At 38.3% G+C, this 22548-nt stretch overlaps 2 protein-coding genes across 2 annotated transcripts in view; one reads left to right on the forward strand and one right to left on the reverse strand.

Moving 5' to 3' along the window:
- The window catches only part of jak1 (Janus kinase 1), a 30615-nt gene extending 23881 nt beyond the window's left edge, over positions 1-6734 (reverse strand). The window contains exons 1-3 of the mRNA XM_046392340.1: positions 6462-6734; positions 1314-1525; positions 319-442 (exon numbers count right to left, since the gene is read on the reverse strand). Coding sequence (XP_046248296.1) covers positions 319-442; positions 1314-1518 — 329 coding nt within the window. The 5' untranslated portion in view covers positions 1519-1525; positions 6462-6734. The remainder of the gene's footprint in view (positions 1-318; positions 443-1313; positions 1526-6461) is intronic.
- Positions 6735-13779: 7045 nt separating this feature from the next.
- ak4 (adenylate kinase 4) lies at positions 13780-21620 on the forward strand. Its single transcript, XM_046391334.1, has 5 exons — positions 13780-14272; positions 15764-15883; positions 17746-17918; positions 18427-18545; positions 19299-21620. The coding sequence occupies exons 1-5, from the start codon at positions 14131-14133 to the stop codon at positions 19423-19425; spliced, it is 681 nt and encodes a 226-aa protein (XP_046247290.1). The 5' UTR covers positions 13780-14130; the 3' UTR covers positions 19426-21620.
- Positions 21621-22548: the final 928 nt, after the last annotated feature.

The following is a 22548-nucleotide window of genomic DNA, read 5'->3' on the forward strand; positions in this document are numbered from 1 at the left end:
CACAGTTCCCTACACCTTCTTTTGTAGGTTGGGTGAAGAGTTTCAATTAAGAAAGATGCCCCAGTATCAAAAGCGCAAACAAGGCTGTGCTTTCCCAAGGTGGGCATTCCATTTAGGTCTTGAAATTGCTCTTACTCTGGACCCTCGGTACCCAATTTTTTTTCAAATAATATTTTTACTATCTTGAAGACAACACTACATTTGAAGTGGTTCGATTTAAGAAACTATTTCATGGAAATAAATGGCAGCTAGAAAATTACAATATTCTAGTGCCATTTACTCCAGTGTTATCTGCCATTGCTGTGATACTTTCCTTACCTCATGCGATAGTGCACCTTGAGACTTGTTTCATCTGTGATCTTGAACTCATAGTTGGGGGGGTACCACTTGCCTGTTGACTCATTGTACAGGGCAAATAAGTTATGGCACAAGGGAGAGATTGCTGAGAAGAGAAAGCAAAAAAAGGAAAGAAAATCAACATTCAGACCAAATGTCCAAATATAGGATTTAAGAGCAACAGAAAACAATCTGCTTATAAGCAAGATATTAAAAAAAGAGACATCTACATGCTCCACCATATGAGTCTCATTTGTTTCCACTTTTTTTTTTATACTTAAGCATGAATGAAATGTAGGCTCAGGCTTTAAAGAACACTCTCGAATTTCTGTGTTTAATGCAGCACTTCAAGACTAAACCAGTTTTCATCTTAGTCCAGATGAAAGTCACCAGTCAGACCCAGTCAGGTAAAATGACTAACAGATGGGTGGAGACACATTTACTCTAATTTTACAAGACCTGATTCATTGCTTTTGAACCGTGGTTGTAATTGAGGTTGGGTGGTGCAACATACTATTATTATATTACTAAGTGAAGTGATTGATTCTTTAGTAACCATGACGCCCATCTTTCTTTGAATCTAATGTATTTTATTTCACATGTAGACAGCTCAGTCATAGCACTTAGAGATAAGACTAAAAATGCATCTGGATTTGGGATCAGTAGCAGATATTTTTCCAAAATGTTACAGGCTAACCATATCAGTGTTCGAGTACTTCAAAATATTGCAAATACTCCAAAATGTATAAATTTTGGCATCATCGTTAAAGAAAATCCTGTAATCGCTAATGTAGCATCACAGAAATTACAAAATACCATGGGTTTATTCAAGTATCACCGAATAACCAACATTGAATGTGTTGTAGTCAGTAAAATCTACAGCACACCCTTCTTTACTGCCAATAAACTGTGATTACTTTGTAAACAGCAAAGGCAATTTTTGACCTTGCCAACTGATCAACAAGTCAGCTACTCACAGCATTTCTTGGCAGCATCCACACAGAGCTCCTCTGCAGTGTAGCAGCCATGGAGGTACTCCAGCTGGTGAACTTCGGGTGTGTAAAAGTGGATCTCCAGGCCCCAAGTGGAAGTAGGACAGGGGGAGAGTTGAGCCTTCCTACTGGACCTCCTCATCTTCCCACAGAGTAGCCTGCTCCACTCCATAACCCACAGAGTTGGCATTCAGACACTGGATAAGTGAAATGAAAAAGAAAAATTAAGGAAATGAGAATGGTATGTTAAACATTCACATTAAGGTCACACCTCTATATGCAGCAACTTTTTGAGCTTTCATATGGTGAACACCAATGTAAGCTTTGCATTTAATTCAATTCGAGGCAGATGAGAGAAATGAAAGAATGTACACATGAGAAACAAACTACATTATATTTGTCTTACCCTGTCCCACCCTTACTGTGAACACTGTGTTAGCATATATCAAGTGACTGTGTGTTACTGTAAGGTAGAAGTATTGATTGTGTGGTTGTGTGGTGAACTCAGCAAACAGCAGCAGGGAATCGGAGTTCACTGGTCATTAATCTGATGACTCATATTAATATCGTGCAGAGCCCTGACAGAAAACCACACAGAAAACAGTGATGTAAAATGACGTCAGCCTCTCAGCTGAACTGGTGACACCAACACAGAAAACAGATAATTGCTCTGCAGGGGCTGCAATGAGTCTGAACTTTACTATTGGTTGAGTCTAACGGTCAGTCCACACTAGCCGCATAGCAAAAAGCAGCCTATCATACATATAAATAAAGACACATCTTGGGCACTTTGACCTAAATAGCTAAGTATAGCAAAGTGACAGACTGATAAGTAATTGTTTATCTGTTTTATCACTGTCCTTTATTGCTAGTCAGGACTCCTGGAAACTTCCTATTAAACTGACATGTTTCACATCAAGCTTGACCTTATTACATTCAATCAATAAATAATCAAGAAAGTAAACACTGGCTTGTATATCTACCTTTACTTTTTAAATCATGTGATCTAGCATGTACTCAAATCTCAAACAAAACCATGGGTAAACAAAGTGGTCAGCCTGGTAGACACACAACCTTCTAACAGTCATCATTTCTCCTGTATTACAGCTGAATTTCTTGAGAAGACAACTTCAGTGAGTCATCTGTCTGCCATTTAAAGTCAGTAAATCAGTCAGTGTGTTCATTTCCCTCACTCTTTCTAACTAAATACAACATAATGCTTCCGAATATCTCTTCCGGATCTTATGTGAAGTATTGTCAAATGCTTTGGTGTGGTACACCAATAAAGCCATGTTTAACAAGCTGCATGATCGAGACTGGTTGAGAGTTAAAGCACTGTTTTGACATTGGAGTTAAAGTCCTGCAATCAATAGCCCACACTTTTAGATAGATAGATAGATAGATAGATACTTTATTGATCCCGAGGTAAATTCAAGTACAACTTGTACAAGTACAAAGTCAAATACAACTATTCCAAGTCCACTTCAACTGCAAAAGATGCCGACAGCTCCCCCATCTCCCCCTCAGAGATGCTGCTTCGCCTTGTCTGCATGCCATTGTTTTCAAGAGGATAAAATTACAAAAACTAACAACCAAAAACAAAACCTTACAGCAGCTCATAGTGTGACTAGTGATAGACAGTCAAAACTGACAGCTCTGTCGGAGATTCAGGCATGGGTAAAATTAAGTCTACACAAAAGACATACCAAATACTGCATCCATTTGATTCTAATTAATGTAATGGAGTTGCAATGATTACTTTCATTATCACTTAATCTGACCATTACTTTCTATATGAATCAATTAATCATGAATATGTCAAGAAAGTTAGAAAAAGAAAGCTAAAAAATGGCTGTCAAAAATATCAAACCAAAATTTCTAATATCTGTTCTTCAAAAAATGACTTAAATGAGTAATTATCAAAGATGTTGGTCGATACACAAATTGATTTATCATCTCATCGTTTCAACTCCTTATTGAATGATTTAAAAATGTGCATGTCATCACTTAGATCCCAAAATCCATAACTTAAATTTTAATCTAGGAATCTTTCACAGGGTTGGACAGCTTGGTTTTACTGGACTTATTAATGCATCATCTAACCCTAACAGACAAGCTTTTGTGCATCAATCTGAAGTTCCCCCTGTCTACTTACTGTATGAAGAAAGCAGCCCTTCTACAAAGCGCATTTAAAAAAAATGACAGCAGTACAAAGTGCTGCTGAAGAATAAAGAAAGTGAAATTGAATGAACCTCCTTTTTCCCATCACAGACTGCTTTTACAGATTCAGAACTTCCTTCCTGTAGCTATTTTTCACAATACAATCATTTGAGCAAAGACAATTGCGTATGACTTTTATTGTGTACACAGCAAACAATGACCGAAAGCTTATCATTGTTTTCTTAGGTATCAATTGATTTTTTCCCAATTGTCAATTAGTTTTTCTATACGTTGATGGCTGAGGTATAGATCTATAGACTATGACTATTTGTTAATACATGTCACTTATTATTAATATGACCTGTTACCATAACTCTAACTGGGTGTGGCCTAAAAATCTTTTTAATCATCAACTGAAAGTACATCCTCTAGATCTATAAATGAAAACTGCCAGCTGCTTAGAGAAATCCTTCATTTAACTTAACTTGAATCGTGCAAATTTGTAAACGCTATTACAATCTGAGTAATAAATAAAATTAGAAAATAATGCTAATCCTCTAAATTGCTACTCCTACTACAGCCAAAGTTCACACACTGAAGCTTTTATGTTTGTCTGCTTTCAAACCACAAGGACAAATATCTGGATTTAACCGAGTACATTAATATCATCTATCACACAACACTGACAGGGTGTTTTGTTTGTTTGTTTTGTGTGTGTGTGTGTCCATGTGTGTAAAATGAAACTAACATCAGTAGGAACAAGTGCTTTGATGGATTTCCCATACTCCTTGAGTTTTGAAGGCAATAAATCTAATTCAACAGCATATTCTATATACATCTGATATTTTATTTAATCTGATGTTATTTAATCCACCACATCCAGAATTTAACTACTGACTTTATTGACTGTATTATCGACTATAAATCACTGGTTCTGAAATGTCACTGATTAACACACTTTAAACCAGAAAAGTAGAAATTAATCAGTGAAATTGAATTGTGAAACTTGACATTTTGAAAAGAAGAGAAAATTTAACACTTCATGCCACTGAACAAAAACATAAGCTGAAGAAGGGGCAAGATATTTATTTTTATTAAAAAAAAAGACAATTTTGTTTTGTTTCAGGAAAACATGATTATGCTGTGTCTCACTTTTTAAAAGCTGCAAAACCAGGGTGCCTGAAATGAAACTGTGGTAAGACAATGGCTTGTAAAGCAACAGCGTCACAAAGTCCACTGTCAAGAAAATGACAATATAGTGCTCTTTCACGTTGAGTTATCTTGGTTAATACCAAAAGGTGGGCCTATTTCATTTTCTTCAACTGAAATAAACTGCAAAGCTTGGGAAGACCAAAGAATCCTCTACTTTAATGACAAACCCATATCAAGTCAAGAACATTGACAATTGGATTGTCAATCTGATTATTGATTATCAATCCATATCTGCACTATTACAATTTAAAAGTAAGATATGCTTATTTAGTGTTCCAAATGATCATTTTTTCTTATTTTACATAATTTATCCACAACCTACACTTGGGTGAAAATGACCCCTCACTTGTTTGAGTACTAGACCTGAAATACATTGGATGAAAAACAACAACATTTTGATCAATTAGAGTGTTGATGATAAAAAATAAAGTAGCTCTGAAAAAAGACTGGCACTTGCTCATTCAGATATTCAGATATCAATAAAATGCTGATCAAACAAAGTAACTGTGTGGCTCAGTTGCCTTAAAAAAAAAATTAAAAAGCGACAGCTCAAGTTTTTGTCAAGGGTAAACTCGGGAAAATCTGCAAGAAACTGCTTTTTCATTGTTTGAGCTAAATTTTAAATGAGAGGAGGAAAAGTCAGAAACACTGTGTGTGTGTGTGTGTGTGTGTGTGTGTGTGTGTGTGTGTGTGTGTGTGTATTGGCCCCAAGAGGAAGCACCTATGTTTGTTAACCTCAAGTATGCGAGGTAACTTACCCTTCCCTGTCAGGACTTACTATGATTAACACAACCAACATTTGCACTACAGGTAGCTGCAGTTGTTGATCATTTTCACTGTAAATGGATCTATGAAAATTTTATCTGCCTGATCTTTAAAACGTCAAAACGGGAAATGGCAGTCACAAGTTCCTAGACACAAGGTGACCTCTTTAAAATGTCAGATTTTAATCACGAACAACAATCGAAGACCAAACATTTGCAGATATAGTTTGTCACAGAGGAGTAAGAAAATCAGAAAACATCCCCATTAAAGAAAACTGAAGCAGAGAATTGTTATTATTTTTGCTCCAATAAAGAATATTTATATATTGAAACACTTCAATAATTTTAAATATATTTCTGGTCTATATCGTAATAATTCAAACCTAATCGTTACATTCTAGTCAGCAGATTAATAATAAAAATCTAACCTTTTTGCTTACATGATGGGACAAATTTGCAGACTGGGGTTAGTGTGGTCTACGTAACTAAAAATCCAATATAATTCAATTCACTATTGTAGAAACCCACTCAGTCCTTGTGGATCTTGTATTCCAGTCTTTAGATGGAGTCAGACTTTTTTATTCGATGATCGGCCCCAATTCGTGATGGCGCTGCTGTATTGGGTTGCATCATATTATAAGATCCTCTCGTATTTTGTCTTCACTCTATTCAATTTAGTCCGGTATATTTCTGACTGAATTCTTTAGATATTTAAAGATATTTCGATATTTCTTATTTAGATTTCAATCACTCTGTACATCAGCCTAGCATCTCTCTGTCTGTGCTGTACCATCGGACATGATATCGTGCCAAGTGGTCTACGTTGGTTGACATTAGCTTGTTAGCCAGTAAACTTCCAATGGACCAAGCAAACGGCAACTGGATATTTACCAGCTTGACAACGACGGAGAAAGATGACAAACAAGCTGGTGTTGTCTGTGGGCCAGACGACAGACATTTTTCGATTGGAATATTTAATAAACCGTCATTTACTTACCTCGAAGCTTTAGCCAGGCAGCTGGCAAATTACTTCCGTTTCGTTTAGTACATTAGACTTCAATCAAGTTGGAGTTCCTCGCTGGGGAGATTTTAAGAATCGCTTGGTGGCTGTTTTATTCCAAAAGTCCCCAAGAAAAATACACAGTATCCAACTGGAAAGATATACTGGCTTAAATCCACGGAATTTCTTGATATTTGGCAGCTTAAACCGAGACGTCGTCCACCTCTGTTCTAGCTAAACCTTCCAGACAGTAACGTCCCTTTCCCGAAAATTACGCAGTGGCCGTCTTTTGAATGAGGCAGCTGATTGGCTGCTTAGCCCGTCAATCGTCATGACGCAATTAACCCTTTGTTGGATTTTTTGGGAACGGAAACGTGAACTAATTTGAACATTGGCACGTACATCCCCCTGACAGCTGGGCAATTCAATCAGCTGAGGAAGAAGATGTCGATCAGCTCCACATCCTTTACTGAGTGGACTTTGTGGGATTGTTTTTGTCAACTGTTGTTTCAAAAATAAATGTTCAATTTCAACAAAACTGAGATTTTGGTTGGGATCAAGGCTGGAGTTGGTGTAAATCATGAACAAATTATACAATCCAGATATGTTTAAAGATCTAAGACAATGTATTTTGAGTGATAATTTGGGTCTGATTCGTCCCCCCTCACACACCAAAAAGTCAATAATGTTTTTTATTTTTTTAATATTTTATTACTTTTTTATTGTCCTCAAATAAGCACCAATCACATCACTTCAGCGTAGCTTATGTTGCATGGTGGACCACGATCCACTTCCAAACTAGTTGTAATGCCACAAAGTTATACTTTAAGGTAGATGTCTTAGACTCTGTTTTTTAAGAGAAATGCTTCTGATGAATTTGAAAACAGCCTTTTAGTATCAAACACAGCAGCTTTATCACCTTTGCCATTCTATAGATGACAAAAACGTAGGTAGTTCACTTTAGGTTTTTTGTTTGAGCTGTCTAAATCTTCTTTGTAATCCTGTTGCAGCCTGTGTTTGTAGCACTGCTCCATCTCTTACAAATTTGCATGGATATCCTTTTGTAGCAGCAGAACAATGCCAATGTCCTCAATGATGCGTTTTTTGCTACACTTTATATCAAATACTGAGCGGTCACATATTATTTTCTGCTTTTGAAGAGAATTTTGTAATAACATGTAAATCAGGAATCTTGGACCCGTAAATCCAAGGAAATAAAAGAAAACATTTTTGTTACCTTCTATCAATCAAGGAAGTGTTTTAAATTATGCAACAAATTCTCTAGCAATCAGCAAACTGCCACAAAAACAAATAATTTCCCCATTGACTACAAAGAAAATTAAAGCCAGAGCCCAAGTGTAGAAGTGGAGCCATTTCATGATTTATAAATAGCACTGTTGTAAATGTTTCTGTGGATGCAAAAAGACAACAAAGAGATCAAACAGATGAGTTTATCTGGATATATATATTTATACAGATAATCATCAGGAAGGTTGTGCATTCCACTGTCACTGTTCATTTGTGCTCAAACAGCACAAGTTTAAAGTAAAACTTGAACTCCCCCTTTTTGGAATTTATGCGCAAAATACAAAAAATTAACAGCTTAGAACTCACTGTTATGTAATTGTGCACAACTATAACGATAATTTAAAATGTTTATTAATATACAGTGTTTTTCAGTAGCTCCAGTACAACATCTCCATGGTAGGCATATTTTATATTATTACAACAGTGTTTCAGCGTCATTCCTTATCTACTCATACACCAGCATCCCTATGAGGAGTTATACTTACTGTAACAGCTTCCAACTGCGTTATATTGTGTTATAAACCATTCACTACATATGTATATTCTGCTTATAAAGGCTAAACATGTCCTTTACTCAGAGCTTTATTATTGTTTTTTTAGTACTTATTTCAGTGTACAATTAAGTGTTCACAAGTTGGGTTTGGTATTTTTTGTACTTTCTCACCCGTTTTTCCCCATATTGATTCCTGGCTTGCAGTGGTCAGTATCAACAACAGTTCTTGTCAAGCGTGAGGGTTTGGTCTTTAGCACCAAGTTACCTCACTGCTGCAGTTATCGACTATTAGTCATCTGTTCTTGGGTTACAGCATCATAGGGAAACCGACAGGAATCTGTCAAAAGTGCTTACTTCCTAAACCGAAAGTACAAGATATGAAGACAGACAAACTGATGGCTCATTTTAAGGGAGGGACTTCCCATGTCACATCCCAGTAATCACTTTTGGTCTTGCATTAAAGGAAGTATGCCAAAAATTCCCCATGATAATGGCTGTCAGTTGCAAGCAGAGTTTTGGATGATTGCAAAAACTCTAGTATCATGAAATTTTGTGGATTTGAATCCCTGTTCTTATTTTTTTATTTTTTTTTAAAAAAAAGATAATAAAAAATCTCTTTCAAGAAATTAAATCTTCACTTCACTTTTTACAATTTGTTATCAAAAAATAGGCTTTACCACAAAGTATCTAGATATCACATGATAAGTCAGAAAAACACATGTGAATCTAGGTGAGCTGAACAAACTGAGGTTAGAATGAGACAAAAACAAAACATGTATCATGACTCTTTGGGGATTTCCACAGCAGCTACAGTATTTACCCTCTGAATTAAACATTCAAAGGACAGGTGCAGAGTGACCTGTGGTTTATCAGACATGACTCAAACAGTGCATGTATTATTCAAAACACTGTTCTGAAAAGTATGATTCACTTCGGCGTATTGACATCATAGATCACAGCACACGTGTTTTAATGTGTGTACTAAACGTTACCAATGATCACTAAATCAACAGTTACTTAGCAATTTATACCAAAATGTAAACTGCAGGTGCGTGAATCATGCATACTGTAAGTGTCTTGGATCAACTCTTCTGTTTTTGGGGGGAAAAGAAACTCATATTAAAATAGTAATGGAACTTCTTTTTGCACTGGCAAAACTGTACACAACGTGAATAACGACAAAGGAGCACTTTAGTTGTTTTAATGACTTTGTCATCAATACACTGGTATTCATTATTAAGGTTTCATAACCAGATCACACAGCTGCGCAGAGCTATGGACGTGATTATGCAGACCACAAAACACATCAATAATAGATCTTTAGCTCCCCCTGTTGACAACAACGTGGAGCAACCATTCAGGAGTAACTTCAGCACGTAGGCAAGTGCTGCCAGTGAGGGGAAAGCCCAGTGTGATCCCTAATAGGTCAGTTCAGACAAACACGTGAAGAACGCAGCATTGTTCTAAATGTTATAGTTATAAGGTTTTAAGACATATGTGGCAATGCAAGGCTCATCATAAATAAGAGTCAGGCCAACCAAACAGTTTTTTTCAGAACTGATGAAGCCGCTTGGATTAGCAGTGAAACGTCTTCAAGTCAATCTTCACAAGTCCAGACGCCTTGCTTTAACTCTTTGAGTGAATATGACCTGGATGACTGAGAACCTCCGCAGATAAGAGTCAGGCTGGACCTTAAGGAGGTGCAAAGCAGGAAAGTAGACTGGACAGATTTCTTTGACAAGTCTGCATGATGAATGGTATTTTTAAAGAAAAATGGAACTTCAGTCATTCGAGAGTTGACTGTGTGTTTAAGATCCCATGAACTTTCGAAAGCAGATATAAAGAAAAGAACATACACATTTAAAGGAGAGCAAATCCACTTTATTTCTTCTAACTAAGCAGAAGTTACATGAGCAGTCCTATTGAAGACGACTGTTACAAGTTTACAGTTGAATGCTTATCATACTTAAGTATGCAGTAACAGTTCACCGAGCAAACCGCAATCTACTGAGAGATAAATAAAAACACATGGACGCCTGGAGAATCCAGCAAACAGTCCTAAATCAACAAACTGCAATAATATCTTCCTTCCCTCTGGTCCTGTGCTCTGATTGGCCGCACTCGTGTCAAGTTGGCAGCCATCCTTCAGTTATCACAGTACTGTACCTTCGATGGGGACAGCATCAGCACTGTGATAACTGAACCAGGGCAGCCTGTCAAATCTAGCAGTCCAGGGATTCACTCCGTTCGTTATCCATCCATAATGTTTGTGCTATGGGTCAACAGGTGCAAAGATAACAAAGTTTTCTTTTGCCTTTTTGCAGCTTATTCGTTGGTATCTCAGACAATAAAACAAGTAACATCAAGTAGCCAAAACTAAAGCAGATAAATTTACAGAGAAATAAAGTCATGTAACCTAAGTTCCCTCATTAAAATACATTTGTTTTTAAAATATCCTTGCCACGTTATTCATCAGCAGTAAGTTGTTCGCCCTCTGACAATTAAAAGTTAAAGATTCCATAAAATGTTAGAGAAATATGATAAAATAAAACAAAGTTGGAGTGAAAATGCTACAAAACCTAAACAATATTTCATAGTCTGACTAGGGGAACAGAAATCAACATATAGACTTCTTAAAAGGGGATGTGAGAACTGGACAAAGTAGGGGAAGTTAAATCAGTTTTCATGCCTTATCTTGATTAACCACATTTCCTTTACACTGGTTGTGTCAGATGTCAAGGCTTCATGTGGTTAAAGTGGCTCAGTATTAAGTCTTGGGAGTTACAGGAGTCGGCTCCCACATCAAATCAGGACAATGATGTAACTGTACAATTATCTTTGAGGTATGGTAGGCTTTACTATTTTTTTTTTTTTAACCAAAGTGGTAGATTCTGTCCTGCAAAAGACAAACTCTGTTGTTACATAATGAACGGTCTACCTGTGTCTGATGGCGGACAGTTAATAATGCACAACCCTGCATGTGTAACTTGAACTCGTTGGCCTACTCGAACAACATTGTACAATTCTTGTAAATGGGCGGAGGATGCTCGCTTTAAAGTCTTATGTGTCTTATAATGACGCACATGTTTTGCAGTCTGTTTCCATATGAAAGTGTTTAGTTTTTAATTACTTCTTTGTTTCCATTCAGCTTCCGAACAGAGAGCTCGTTAATGTTTCATCCCGTAAAAGAATTACAGTTACGGATAAGATTTTTCTTTTTTTTTCCAAACCTTCTTCCTGCTCGGACTTGGTAGAGACACACTACTGTGTATTATTCATACCAACCACAAGGCCGAGTGACGTCAGACTTGTTATGATTCTCCTCGCGGGCTCCGCCCCCCTCGGCGCGAGCGGCCTCTCGAGCAGTGCGGTGGCGTAGCTGGCCGACGTCGCGGCTCCTCCCCTTGGTCAGTCCGCCCTCCGCACTTCATGTAAACAACTCCATTAGCCCCGCTGTTCAGGGCTCTGGCCAAAAATGTTGTGTGTCAGACGTGAAAAGCAAAGCAACATGAGCAGCCTATTGACTGACCAGACCGAACACAACGTCGGGGCGCGGTGGTCCGTTTGTTGTCACGAGTGTCTGTAAAAGGAGACGCTGTGAAGAAAGCGCGTCCATATTGCATAAACCCTCAATGTAAATAACTGGGGGGGTGGCTTAGCCTATAACCCACTAACGGTGATGGTAACAGGTACAGACTGTTGGCTCCGATCTAATGCCAGGATATGAAGACAACAACGACAAGTGAAAGGGGTGCAAGAGCTTGTTGCTGTTTCCTACAAATAAACAAAAGTTGGCCAAATCGTAACCACGGCGTTATTTATGTCACTATACCATAACATGTGAGGCTGCTGTAATTGTGCTAAATGTGCTCTTGAAAAAGCGACTAAAGGCAAAATATAAATGCAATGTTCGTACTGAATATCGTGCAGTCAAACGTTAACGCCCAGCAATGCATACACACCCCTTTCCTAAGCAAAAACAAACATCATACTGTAGGATCCAAAAAGAACCATATATTCTTAATTACATTAAGTGCGCATTAAATAAATAACAAACATTTGCCTCACTTACCTGAAATTTTCCCGTTTAATCCCCCGTGTTTACATGAATATTTTTAATGACGCAGCAAGACCACACAGAGCAACGTGATTGTCGCCATTTTTTGTTGTTATTGAATTCTCCAAAGCCATGTGACAAATTCATAATGATTTTAAAAAAAAGGCTTCCGGTTGTGGAGACAAAAAATAGTTTCGCCAGGCTAAAAAAAGGTTAATCTTCCGAGTTGTTTGTCTGATGGATTAGTCTAGTTACTCCACTGACTGAAGACTGAAGGCTGTGCGCAATATTTGACAGCTCCGGGACGCTGCCGCCGCCGTATGGTTCGCAACAAGTACTCACCCGATTCCTCCCGTCCGCAAACGTTGCGCGGAATGACAGCGACTCATGTGCTTTTCTGCGCCCGCTGCCAGCAGTGCAAAACCTTGAGAAACAACAACCCCGTGAACCATAACAAATACTAACCCCATGAACCACAAAAATATAAGCTGTGACGTGAAAGAAATGCTCTCAGTGGTGGAATGCGAGAATTGCATACTTTACCAGTTAAATTAGTGGGATAACATGCATGACAGGGAGTAAGTCTCACAGGCTGGTAATTTATTTATTTATTGAGTGTCTAAATGTCGTCTATTCTTAAATAATTCAAAAAGTTGATTGATTAGAGGGATAATTACAAATTCCCAATCACATTGGGAAACTTTTATAGGATCAGGTGACATTAAATTTAATGGCGTCTCTTTTTTTTCTGGCAGTAAATCTGGTATTAAATTAGTGGCCTGACACTTTTCATTCTCCAGAAAATCTTTGTTTAGATTAAGCTGAGTGTCCTTTTGTAGCTGTTAGTCAACTGCTCCACCCTATGGCTAAATTCTGCATGACAGGTAGTGACAAAAGTCACAGCTGTGTACCTCAGTCTGGGTTTTTTGTGCTGACTGAAACGGTAGAGGAAGCGAGACACAGTCTGACTGGTGTCACACACACACACACACACACATACAAGCTTCAACTTGTGCTGAAGGTTGGATGGTTATCTGATTTCCCACGAAAATGTCTACAGTTGTAGATTAAAATAACTTTAACCTGCTGTACAGAGAGGCGTTAATTTCCTGACTTAAATTGTGAATTTGAAACTTTATTTTATTCATTGTATTTATGCATTCTTGCTTGCCTAGTGTTAAAGTATTTCTACTTATGAGTGAGAACTATTATAAGTTCTTAAAAACTCCCCTTCTCTTTATCCTCTTCCTCCTTTTATATGGACCTTCTGACTTTTGCCTCTCTCAAGGGAAACTACAGCCAGCCACCGACAGTAAAAGACTACAGTTGTTGCACATCACTTACATATAAAAACTACAGTAACCAGTGTACCCCCGCAATGGTCGTGTGGAGCAGCCATCCGCATTTTTCCTGGATGATGTGCGCAGAAAAATAGGGCGTTGTGGCGACTCCCTCATTCATTCGCAGATAAGCGTCCGTGTCCTTAAAGACGCAGACCAGTGTAATATCTCCATAAGAGAGTTGAAAGAAAAGAGGAAAAAGCCAATTTGACCGAATCGAGCGGAACAGCCCCAGTGTGCGCAGAGAGTGTTGTCTGCGTAAAGAGCCCCAGACTCCAGACATAGGCTGAAATTTACTTTGGGAAGTGAAGTTTATAAGACATTCAGGCTTTGGACCTGTTTGATCGCCCATACGTGCAACTTTAAGAGTTTAATTGAGGGATAGCTCGTCCCTTCGCGCACAGTCAGGGACAACAGCGTTTGTGCGTCCCAGAGATTTTACATTTGCAGCCCGTGTTTGAGGAAGACATGGCCAAGCTGTTCCGAGCAGCGATCTTGGGTCCACCAGGATCAGGGAAAGGAACGATATCCAAGAGGATTGCACAACGCTTTGGCCTGCAGTATCTGTCCAGTGGCCACTTTCTGCGAGAGAGCATAGCGGCAAATACAGGTAGGATACATCTGCCAAAACGCCAATACTGTGGTGTCAACAGGATGAGGCTTTCTGCAGAAAGAAGTTGAGCCAACGTGTCGTTTTTTTATATGTTGAACATCTGAATTCGACTATTCTTCAGCTTCCTTCCTCTTAAAGTAATCATAATAAGGAAATTTATTTTTTTGGTTTGATTTCAATCTTTTAGCCTTAATTTTCAGAGTTAAGTTGCAACCCCACAGTGACTCAGTGTTAGTCCAGGTAAAACCTCCGAAGAAGGATTTTGATTTTCATATATTTACTTATTTTTCTTCTGTACGTTGTTCAGCCACTACATCGGGACTTCTAGATTACTTCAGCTATAGAAACACATTCAGATTTAAAATGTTCTGCTCTTTAAAGGCAGAATATGCCGCAATTTTAAAATCAAACAAACAAGAATCAATGCAGCCTGTAGACTCATACAAATGCAGTTTGGCTCAATCATCCCTGATGACCCTCTAAGTACGTCGTGATGTCTGAATGTGCAGAGGCCCAGTCTCTGCCTATATTTCTTCATTTTCTTAGTGCTTTGTGCAGCAGTGTCTAGTCCCTGGGCAATGACAGCAAAAGGCGTTGACTCAATAAAAACATAACGTCTAAGTTAACTGTTTCCTTTGTATGTGTGCCATAACGAGATGCCTGTCGGCAGGCTGAGCAACGTTACTCCGGGAGAGGACGAAACCTGCTCTTCAACTGTACTCACATGAAATCGTGAGGGTATGCACAGCTGTGGCTGTGGTTATGTGTGCTCAGACAGTAATTGTGACCATGAAACGATCAGAAAATAATGTTTTATTTCTCAGAGTCACTGCTTTGTTCACACTCTTCTGTTGCAGACAAGCAAGCCAACTCACAGCAGCCGAAATATTATACAATTTTATGATATGCCTTTAAGGATAAATACTGCTGTCAATCAGGTTTCTATGTAACCTTTATATTTTTAGATATTACGCCCTTAAGTCAATGGAAGCACACACACACACACACACAGATGCAAACAGTTAAGTTAAAAATATTCTCCTAAAACTTATACACCTTAAACAATTGATTTTGTCCCTTTTAAACTTCTTCATTAAAGCTACCCAGCTGGAATTACTCGAATTCTCAAGATTTGCCAAAAGTCCATCTATGCCGATAATAGAATTGGAGCTCAGAGCAGAGAGCTTAAGTAAAAACATGTGTGGTTGGTTGCCATTACTGACTCATTTGAGTAAAGCTTGGACTTGCTGAATTAGGTAACCGGACCTTTCTCTTTGTGCTTTTTAAACCGGTTTAAGGATTTCTAAACCAAAGAGTTCCATAGCTTTGTTTATTTAACAGATTCAGTGTCTTGGTATGAAGTATAAATATTGATTTTTGTGTCCAGTTTCCATTGTCATTTTAAATGAATAAGATAGAAGTTTATTTATTTATTTTCATTTTGAACAGACGTACACTGACTAGCTTCACCTGTATGTTGTGTATCAGAATCAGGTGTGCTGGTGAAGAGCTACGTAGAAAGAAGCATGCTGGTTCCTGACCATGTGATGACCAGGCTGATGCTGCTCAAACTGGAACAGCTGAGTGGGCACAGCTGGCTACTGGACGGTATGAAAAATAGTGTTTTTGTTTTTACATAAAAGTGCATGGTCTCTACTTTATTCTACAGAGGCACTGTGGTACATCAGCTTTCTTCATCTTACAGCAGCCTCCATCCTTTGTCGTCACTGGAAATGAGGGAATACTTTTTCATAAAGCAGTGTCATGGCCAGGGGTGGGAACTGAATCTGATTGGCCACCCTGGGTGCCACCCCCAAAATCCACAGACTCATAGAGGCAGGGCCAACAAGCAAGCATTTTTTTTCTTTACAACTCTGTATGTTCAGAAAGACAGGCCATATGCAGCGCCTCCTTTACTCGAGCCAGAGGAGTAAATAAGTGGAAAATTCCACTGTGCATTATCCTACATGTCTGGGAAATTAGTACACTGAGGTACTGAATCCAGCCAGTGTGTAGGCTACGTGCTCTCGACTGTTGCATCAGAGAGGATTTGTTCCAGTAGTAGTTTCACAGTTTATTATTTACTCACATTTAGCGCCAAGCTGTGACTCACTAACCTTTGTTACAACCTCAGTAAGTCAGTAAAAAAGGCAGGTTTGTATGTTATTCTTTAAAGTGGAAGATCAAGTCACTGTGAAGTAATAACATGCATATACGATAGCACAAGTACTTTTAGGAGTGTTAGCTTAATGGTGTTGTGACTTACAAAACTGCAAGTTTTTTTCTGGTAACATCTTTAGTTTGAACCACGAGTAACAAATGGAATGTTCCTTTTCAGGTTAAATATTATCCCCTCTCTTTAAGAGAGACTCCAAACATTGATGAAACAAACTGGTTGCTGTGATGCTTAAACCTTGAAATGTGGTCACTAAACAAATAATTTCAGTTTAGAAAGAGAAAAGGGCAGCCAAATCAAGGTTACACACACACACACCCACACCATCACACGCGTGCATCACATGCATGCGTTCATCTCAGCTCATCATGTGTATCTTATGACTCTGATAGACTTTAATCAATGTCCACACTGTATTAATTTGCATGGTAGCCTACTCTTCACGATCTTCAGGTCACAGACATATCTATCTATCTATCTATCTATCTATCTATCTATCTATCTATCTATCTATCTATCTATCTATCTATCTATCTATCTATCTGTCTGTCTATTGGCAGCATGGTACTCTGGCCTTGAGATAGACTTAAATATTTCAACAATAACTGGAAGAATTGCTGTGAAATTGTGCATATGCGTGACTCATAATGACTTTGGTGACCCTCGCTCACCTCATTTCATGTGCCACTAGGAGGATCACATTTGTGACTGTTGAGTGAAATGTTTCAACAAGGGATGAGTTGCCGTGAAATTTGGTACATACATTCATGCCCCCCTCAGGATGTGATGTTGTAACTGATGATCATCAGACGTTTCCTGGAGAGCCATCATCACTACACTGAGTACAGCCAAACAGAGCTGCTAGCGTGTCTGTTGACTCTTGTTATTGCTGTTGGTGGGTCCTCCGGGTCATGTAAATGAGGTCATTGTTTTTTCTGTAACTTCATCATGTGCATAATCTTTTTCTTAAGTCACAGCTGCAGTCTGTAATACTGGAAAACTGAAAGTCAGTCCAAGTTTACTTTTTGTCAGCTACTGACATTTAAACAGGACACACACTATGTGTGTATGAAACTGTTTTAATGGCCTGTTACTCATGCACATGTATTGTGTGTTGTATGTATTCCTTATGTAACTGATTCACAGTGTTAATTATATTTTGAAAAATACACATGATTCACAGTCTGAAATATAGTCTCGAGGGAAGAATAAAAATCATTCATCAATGTATAACACTTAACATGAACTGTTCCCGGTTGAAGATGCCTCACTTATCCCTCCGTTCTTTGTCCAGGTTTTCCCCGGACTCTGGCCCAGGCTCAAGCCCTGAACAACTTGTATCAGCTCGACCTGGTCATCAGCCTCAACATCCCTTACGAGACTCTGAGGGAAAGACTGAGCGACCGCTGGATCCATCCCACCAGTGGCAGAGTCTACAACATGGGCTTCAACCCACCACGAGTGCAGGTCTGGAAAGTCTGTATGTGACCGTCCTGTCACAGTGCTTAGGTGTTCTGGTTGTTATTTTCTGTTTTTTTACTTTCTGAAGGACAGTTTTGTCCTTACAGTTTCTTCCCCACACAACACATCAGTTTGCTCACATCAGTGTGTGTCGGTGCTGGTAGAGATTTAATGCCAGAACAAAAGATTGCATCCAGATGGGCAGTCCCCTAATTTACTATCCTTCCGCCATGGACAGCCTCAACACTCCTGCTGTTTGTTATTTTTACAACATCTTATAGTCTCACTGCCTTAACTGACCAATGTTGTTATCTTTGTTGGCACATACCTTCTGGCTCCACTGTACTACTTGTTTGCATGCCCTCACAATGGGAGTTGAATGACATCAAAACAAAACAAGGTGCCATACGAGAGAATTGAGGACATTTTATCTGATGCAAGAGGCATTTGAAACTGAGAAATCACCATCACAGTAGAGTTTGCTTTGACCTTGATCTCGTGTTCTCTCCCTCAGGGTAAGGATGACATCACTGGGGAGCCATTGATCCAACATGATGATGACAAACCTGAAGCCCTGATGGCCAGACTGAGACACTACAAAGATGTGGCCAAGCCTATGATAGACTTATACAAGTCAGTAAATGCTTTCCTTTCATGTTGACGTCGTAATAACAATAATAATAGCACTAGAGAAAATTGAGATTTGGTTGCTGAATAGAGTTGTATTCATGTGCAATGTTGCACAGAGAAAATCAAACCCAGCTGTCAAACAAATAACAAAACATGGATGTCAAGAAAAGTATTGTGTGAATTTGTTTAACTTCTCAAGTCTTAGATGTTTTTTAGTGATTAATAGTTAATTGTTTTAGAACTTAAATTTAAATCAAATGATCAGCAGAACAGTCCCTTCTCTTGGACAGTTATCTGCTATAAATGCACCTTTGTACTAACTTCCATCTGTTTGTAATGATTATACTTTAGATCTCCTGATGAAGTCTCATGAGTTGTCTCTCCTAAAGTGAAAGGTGTCTGAAAATGAAAAACACAGAGTTAGAAAGAAGTGAGCTAACCAGCCGCTGTAGCCTGCTCCCTCCTCTCTGCTTGAGGCTGGTGGCTCGAGGCTACATTAAACGTTACTAGCATGACACGCCAGGATCTCTGACCGCACTTTTGGTTGAGTTGCATTGTGGGTAATGCAGGTGCGAGTTTTTGACAATGAAGAAGAAAGGAAAAAAGGTACCTCAGGTTCTGCCGCATTGATTTTGACCTTTTAAACAGTCCATTTTGAGTCCAACAGTGTCATTGGAGTGCAGTGCAGAGACTAATGATCGTATTTTAGTTTCACCCTGCTTTCTGTCTCAACGGTTCGCTTATTTCTTCTCTCAGGTCACAGGGAATCCTGCATTCATTTTCTGGCACAGAGACGGACCGCATTTGGCCTTACATCAACTCTCTCCTCAGCACTAAGATGCACTCACAGTCGTCAGATTCCTTCCAAACCCAGACACCCTGACACGTCTCTGGATGAAAAGACTGCAGGGAAACGTCAACATGGTGCCAGAGGAGGTGGGCTGATGCTTCTTCCTGCTGGCCTCAGCTTTCATTTTCCTCATCATTAAGGTGAAGCTCAGAGTGATGGACAAAGACAGTACAGGTCAAATCTGCAGTCATCCAACATGTGTGTTCAGTCACTTATTGTTGAATTTTAGATAAATTCACTGTCAAACAATTCATAACAAATTATTTTTTTTTATTTACAGTTGTTCCATTTTTTACACATTGGAATTTAAATCATACATCATTCAAGGAAGCTGTGGTAAAACCAGAGTTAAAAACAAAAGAAAAAGTAAATAATGTGTTCACTGTAACTCCAAGAATATCCATCCATCCATCCATTTTCTATACCGCTTATCTGTCGGGGTCGCGGGACTCCAAGAACAGTAAACCAAAAAACCAAAATATTGTTTCTCACTACATCATTAAATATGTGATACCGATTAAAATTACTGTTGTTAGAAAAATAGAACTTTAATGGCAGCGGACTTTGGAAATGTTATTCAAATAGTCTGTAATCTTCATTTGATTAAGTATATTTTAAATTGGATTTTTAAAATCAAGCAAACAAGACACTAATTTTGGAGTGAAACCCTTAAATGTGCGTGTAACTGAGGAGTTTTTCACTGAGCAGAACACATAACAAAATCAGTTTCGCCACAGCCTGACAGATTCGCTGAGGGCAATACTGACATGTTAAAACCAAAATCAATCTTAGACAGACATTTCCTTTTTTTTTTTCTTTTTTTTTTTTCTAAAATGTTGAAACCTGTGCATGTCGGAGTGCTGTGTAGTATGCTGTATAATCTGCCTGCAAGTCAGCTGATAGCCCTCATAAGGTGCCCGTTCTGCACAATCAATTTTTAATCAGAATATATCAATCAGTTATAGCAGCACTGTGCGCTGTGTGACCTGCTATTCTTTACTTTTGTGCTGAAACTGTTAACATGTAAGAGACTCTACTGAGCTGCTGCCTTACTGGTGCAAGAAGCCCTCACGATCACGTGGCTGACCAAGAACGCAGCATACAGTGGAGCTGCCATGATTAGTCATGGATTAGTTTGTTGAAAAAATTAATTGCTATTACTATTTTATTAATCATTTCACTCATTTTTCAAGCAAATGTGTCAAACTTTCGCTGGTTCCTGTTTCTGTAAAAAATCATGAGGATTTGTTGCATTTCTGATAATAGATGAAGAGTCTTTGGGTTTTGGACTGTTGGTTGGACAAAAAAAGAGCAATTTGAAGGCATCGCTTTGAGACTCAGGGAAATTGTGTTTTCACAGTTTCATAGACTAATCGATTGATAGTGAAAATTATCAGCAGATTAATTTAAAATGAAAATAATTGCAATAATAGTCACAGTGCCTTAAATTCTGTTACAGTCCTTTAAAAATATAAGGGTGCCTTGATATTTCAATCAACAAAATATTGCAGATTAGTGTTCATGAAAATGTAATATTTTGCAGTGTTTGCTTATAACAGGACATTTGATATGAGTCTGTCATATGTGAAGATCTTATGTTTCAGATTATTTGAATGTATAAATGTCTTTTACAAACATACAAAACTTTTTCAGTTTGTAAGTGATAGGTAAAGATTTTTAAGATTTTTTTTGCCATACAAGATATGTTCTTTACAATAGTTAAAAATATAAGTTCTGTTTTAACCCAGGGGCACAACTTATGAGTTTCCTTTTTCCAATAGACACACATGTGATTGACCTGTGCAATAAAGACCAGGAATGGCCATAGGTGACCAATCACCTGCTACCTTTTTTTTTTTAAATTCCTCATTTCTTTTATGAGGTCAAAACTGCGTTGTAATGCTTTTTTGGTGGAGTTTTCGTATCACTTATTGAAGGATAGTGGGTATTTGTATATGTTGTACAGACCAAAGTTACAAAGAAGAACTTGCTTGGGTGACAATAGGATGTTGTGGTTTGTGAAATGTCAGCAGCTTGTCCATGTCTTCGTGTCCTCAGCTGAAGTGTGGAATCTACAGATGCTGATGTGCACAATATGCCTGTGTGTTGTTGAGTGAATGGGCGTGGCGTCTTGCTGTTGCGTAACACCACAGTGCAGTTTTTCTTCCCTATTCTTAAGTCGTGCTGTCCAAACATGCTACGTGCAACAATAAAACTATTTTCTCAGAGCTGCTTTCACTGTCTTTGTATGAGAAGATGTACCTCCTGTACCTGCACATATCTCTGCTGTTAGTCATTTACTGCATCTTAAGATCTGTTCATGTTTTGTGGGTAGTGGTGGGAACTACCTTTACTCAAGCACTGTACTTAAATACAATTTTGAGGTATTTGTACTTAACATGAGCATTTCTAGTTCATTCTTCGTCTACTGTATTTATTTGAAAGCTCTGGTCATTGCTTATTTCACAAATTTAGATTATCATTAACAGACTACAAAATACAAAATTTTGAAGTTAGTAGACAGTAATTAAATTAGCCTCACCTTTACCTGCCACAGAACTAAGGTGATGTACTCATGAATGCATCTCTAATCAGAATCCAGTCACGTACAAAGCTGTGACCCTTCTTCATCACGAGTACCTTATGTACTTAAAATGTATCACTGCTGATACTTCTGAATGCTACTAAGATTTGGGATGCAGGACTTTGACCTGTAACGGAGTATTTCTACATTGTAGTATTGCCGCTTTTACTCAGGTTAAAGATCTGAATGCCTCTTCCATCACTGTTTGTAGGAGACTACCAGCTAATGCAGTTTAATATGTTTGGATGCAGGCCGATTCTTTCATATATGCTTTTAACATTCATTTCAATTATTTATCTATTTAGTTTTACTTCTCTAAACAGCAATGCTTTGTAAAAAAAATAAACAAAACTAAAACACAAACAAAAAAACAAACATGAACCTTATTCAGCATCATTTAACTGCTAGTTTTATCCACAGAAGCTCTTAGGTTTGGACTTTTTAATTGGTGGTCTGCACACTAAACTTTCTTTAGCCCTCAGCAAACCTGAAATTAAGAAGTTTTGCTCCTCCCTTCTCTGCTCCTTGATCTTTTCTATCATGTGAGAAAAACAGGAAGCAGCAGGCGGGGG

Source organism: Scatophagus argus, chromosome 6, assembly GCF_020382885.2.
Source record: "Scatophagus argus isolate fScaArg1 chromosome 6, fScaArg1.pri, whole genome shotgun sequence".
NCBI lineage: Eukaryota > Metazoa > Chordata > Actinopteri > Scatophagidae > Scatophagus > Scatophagus argus.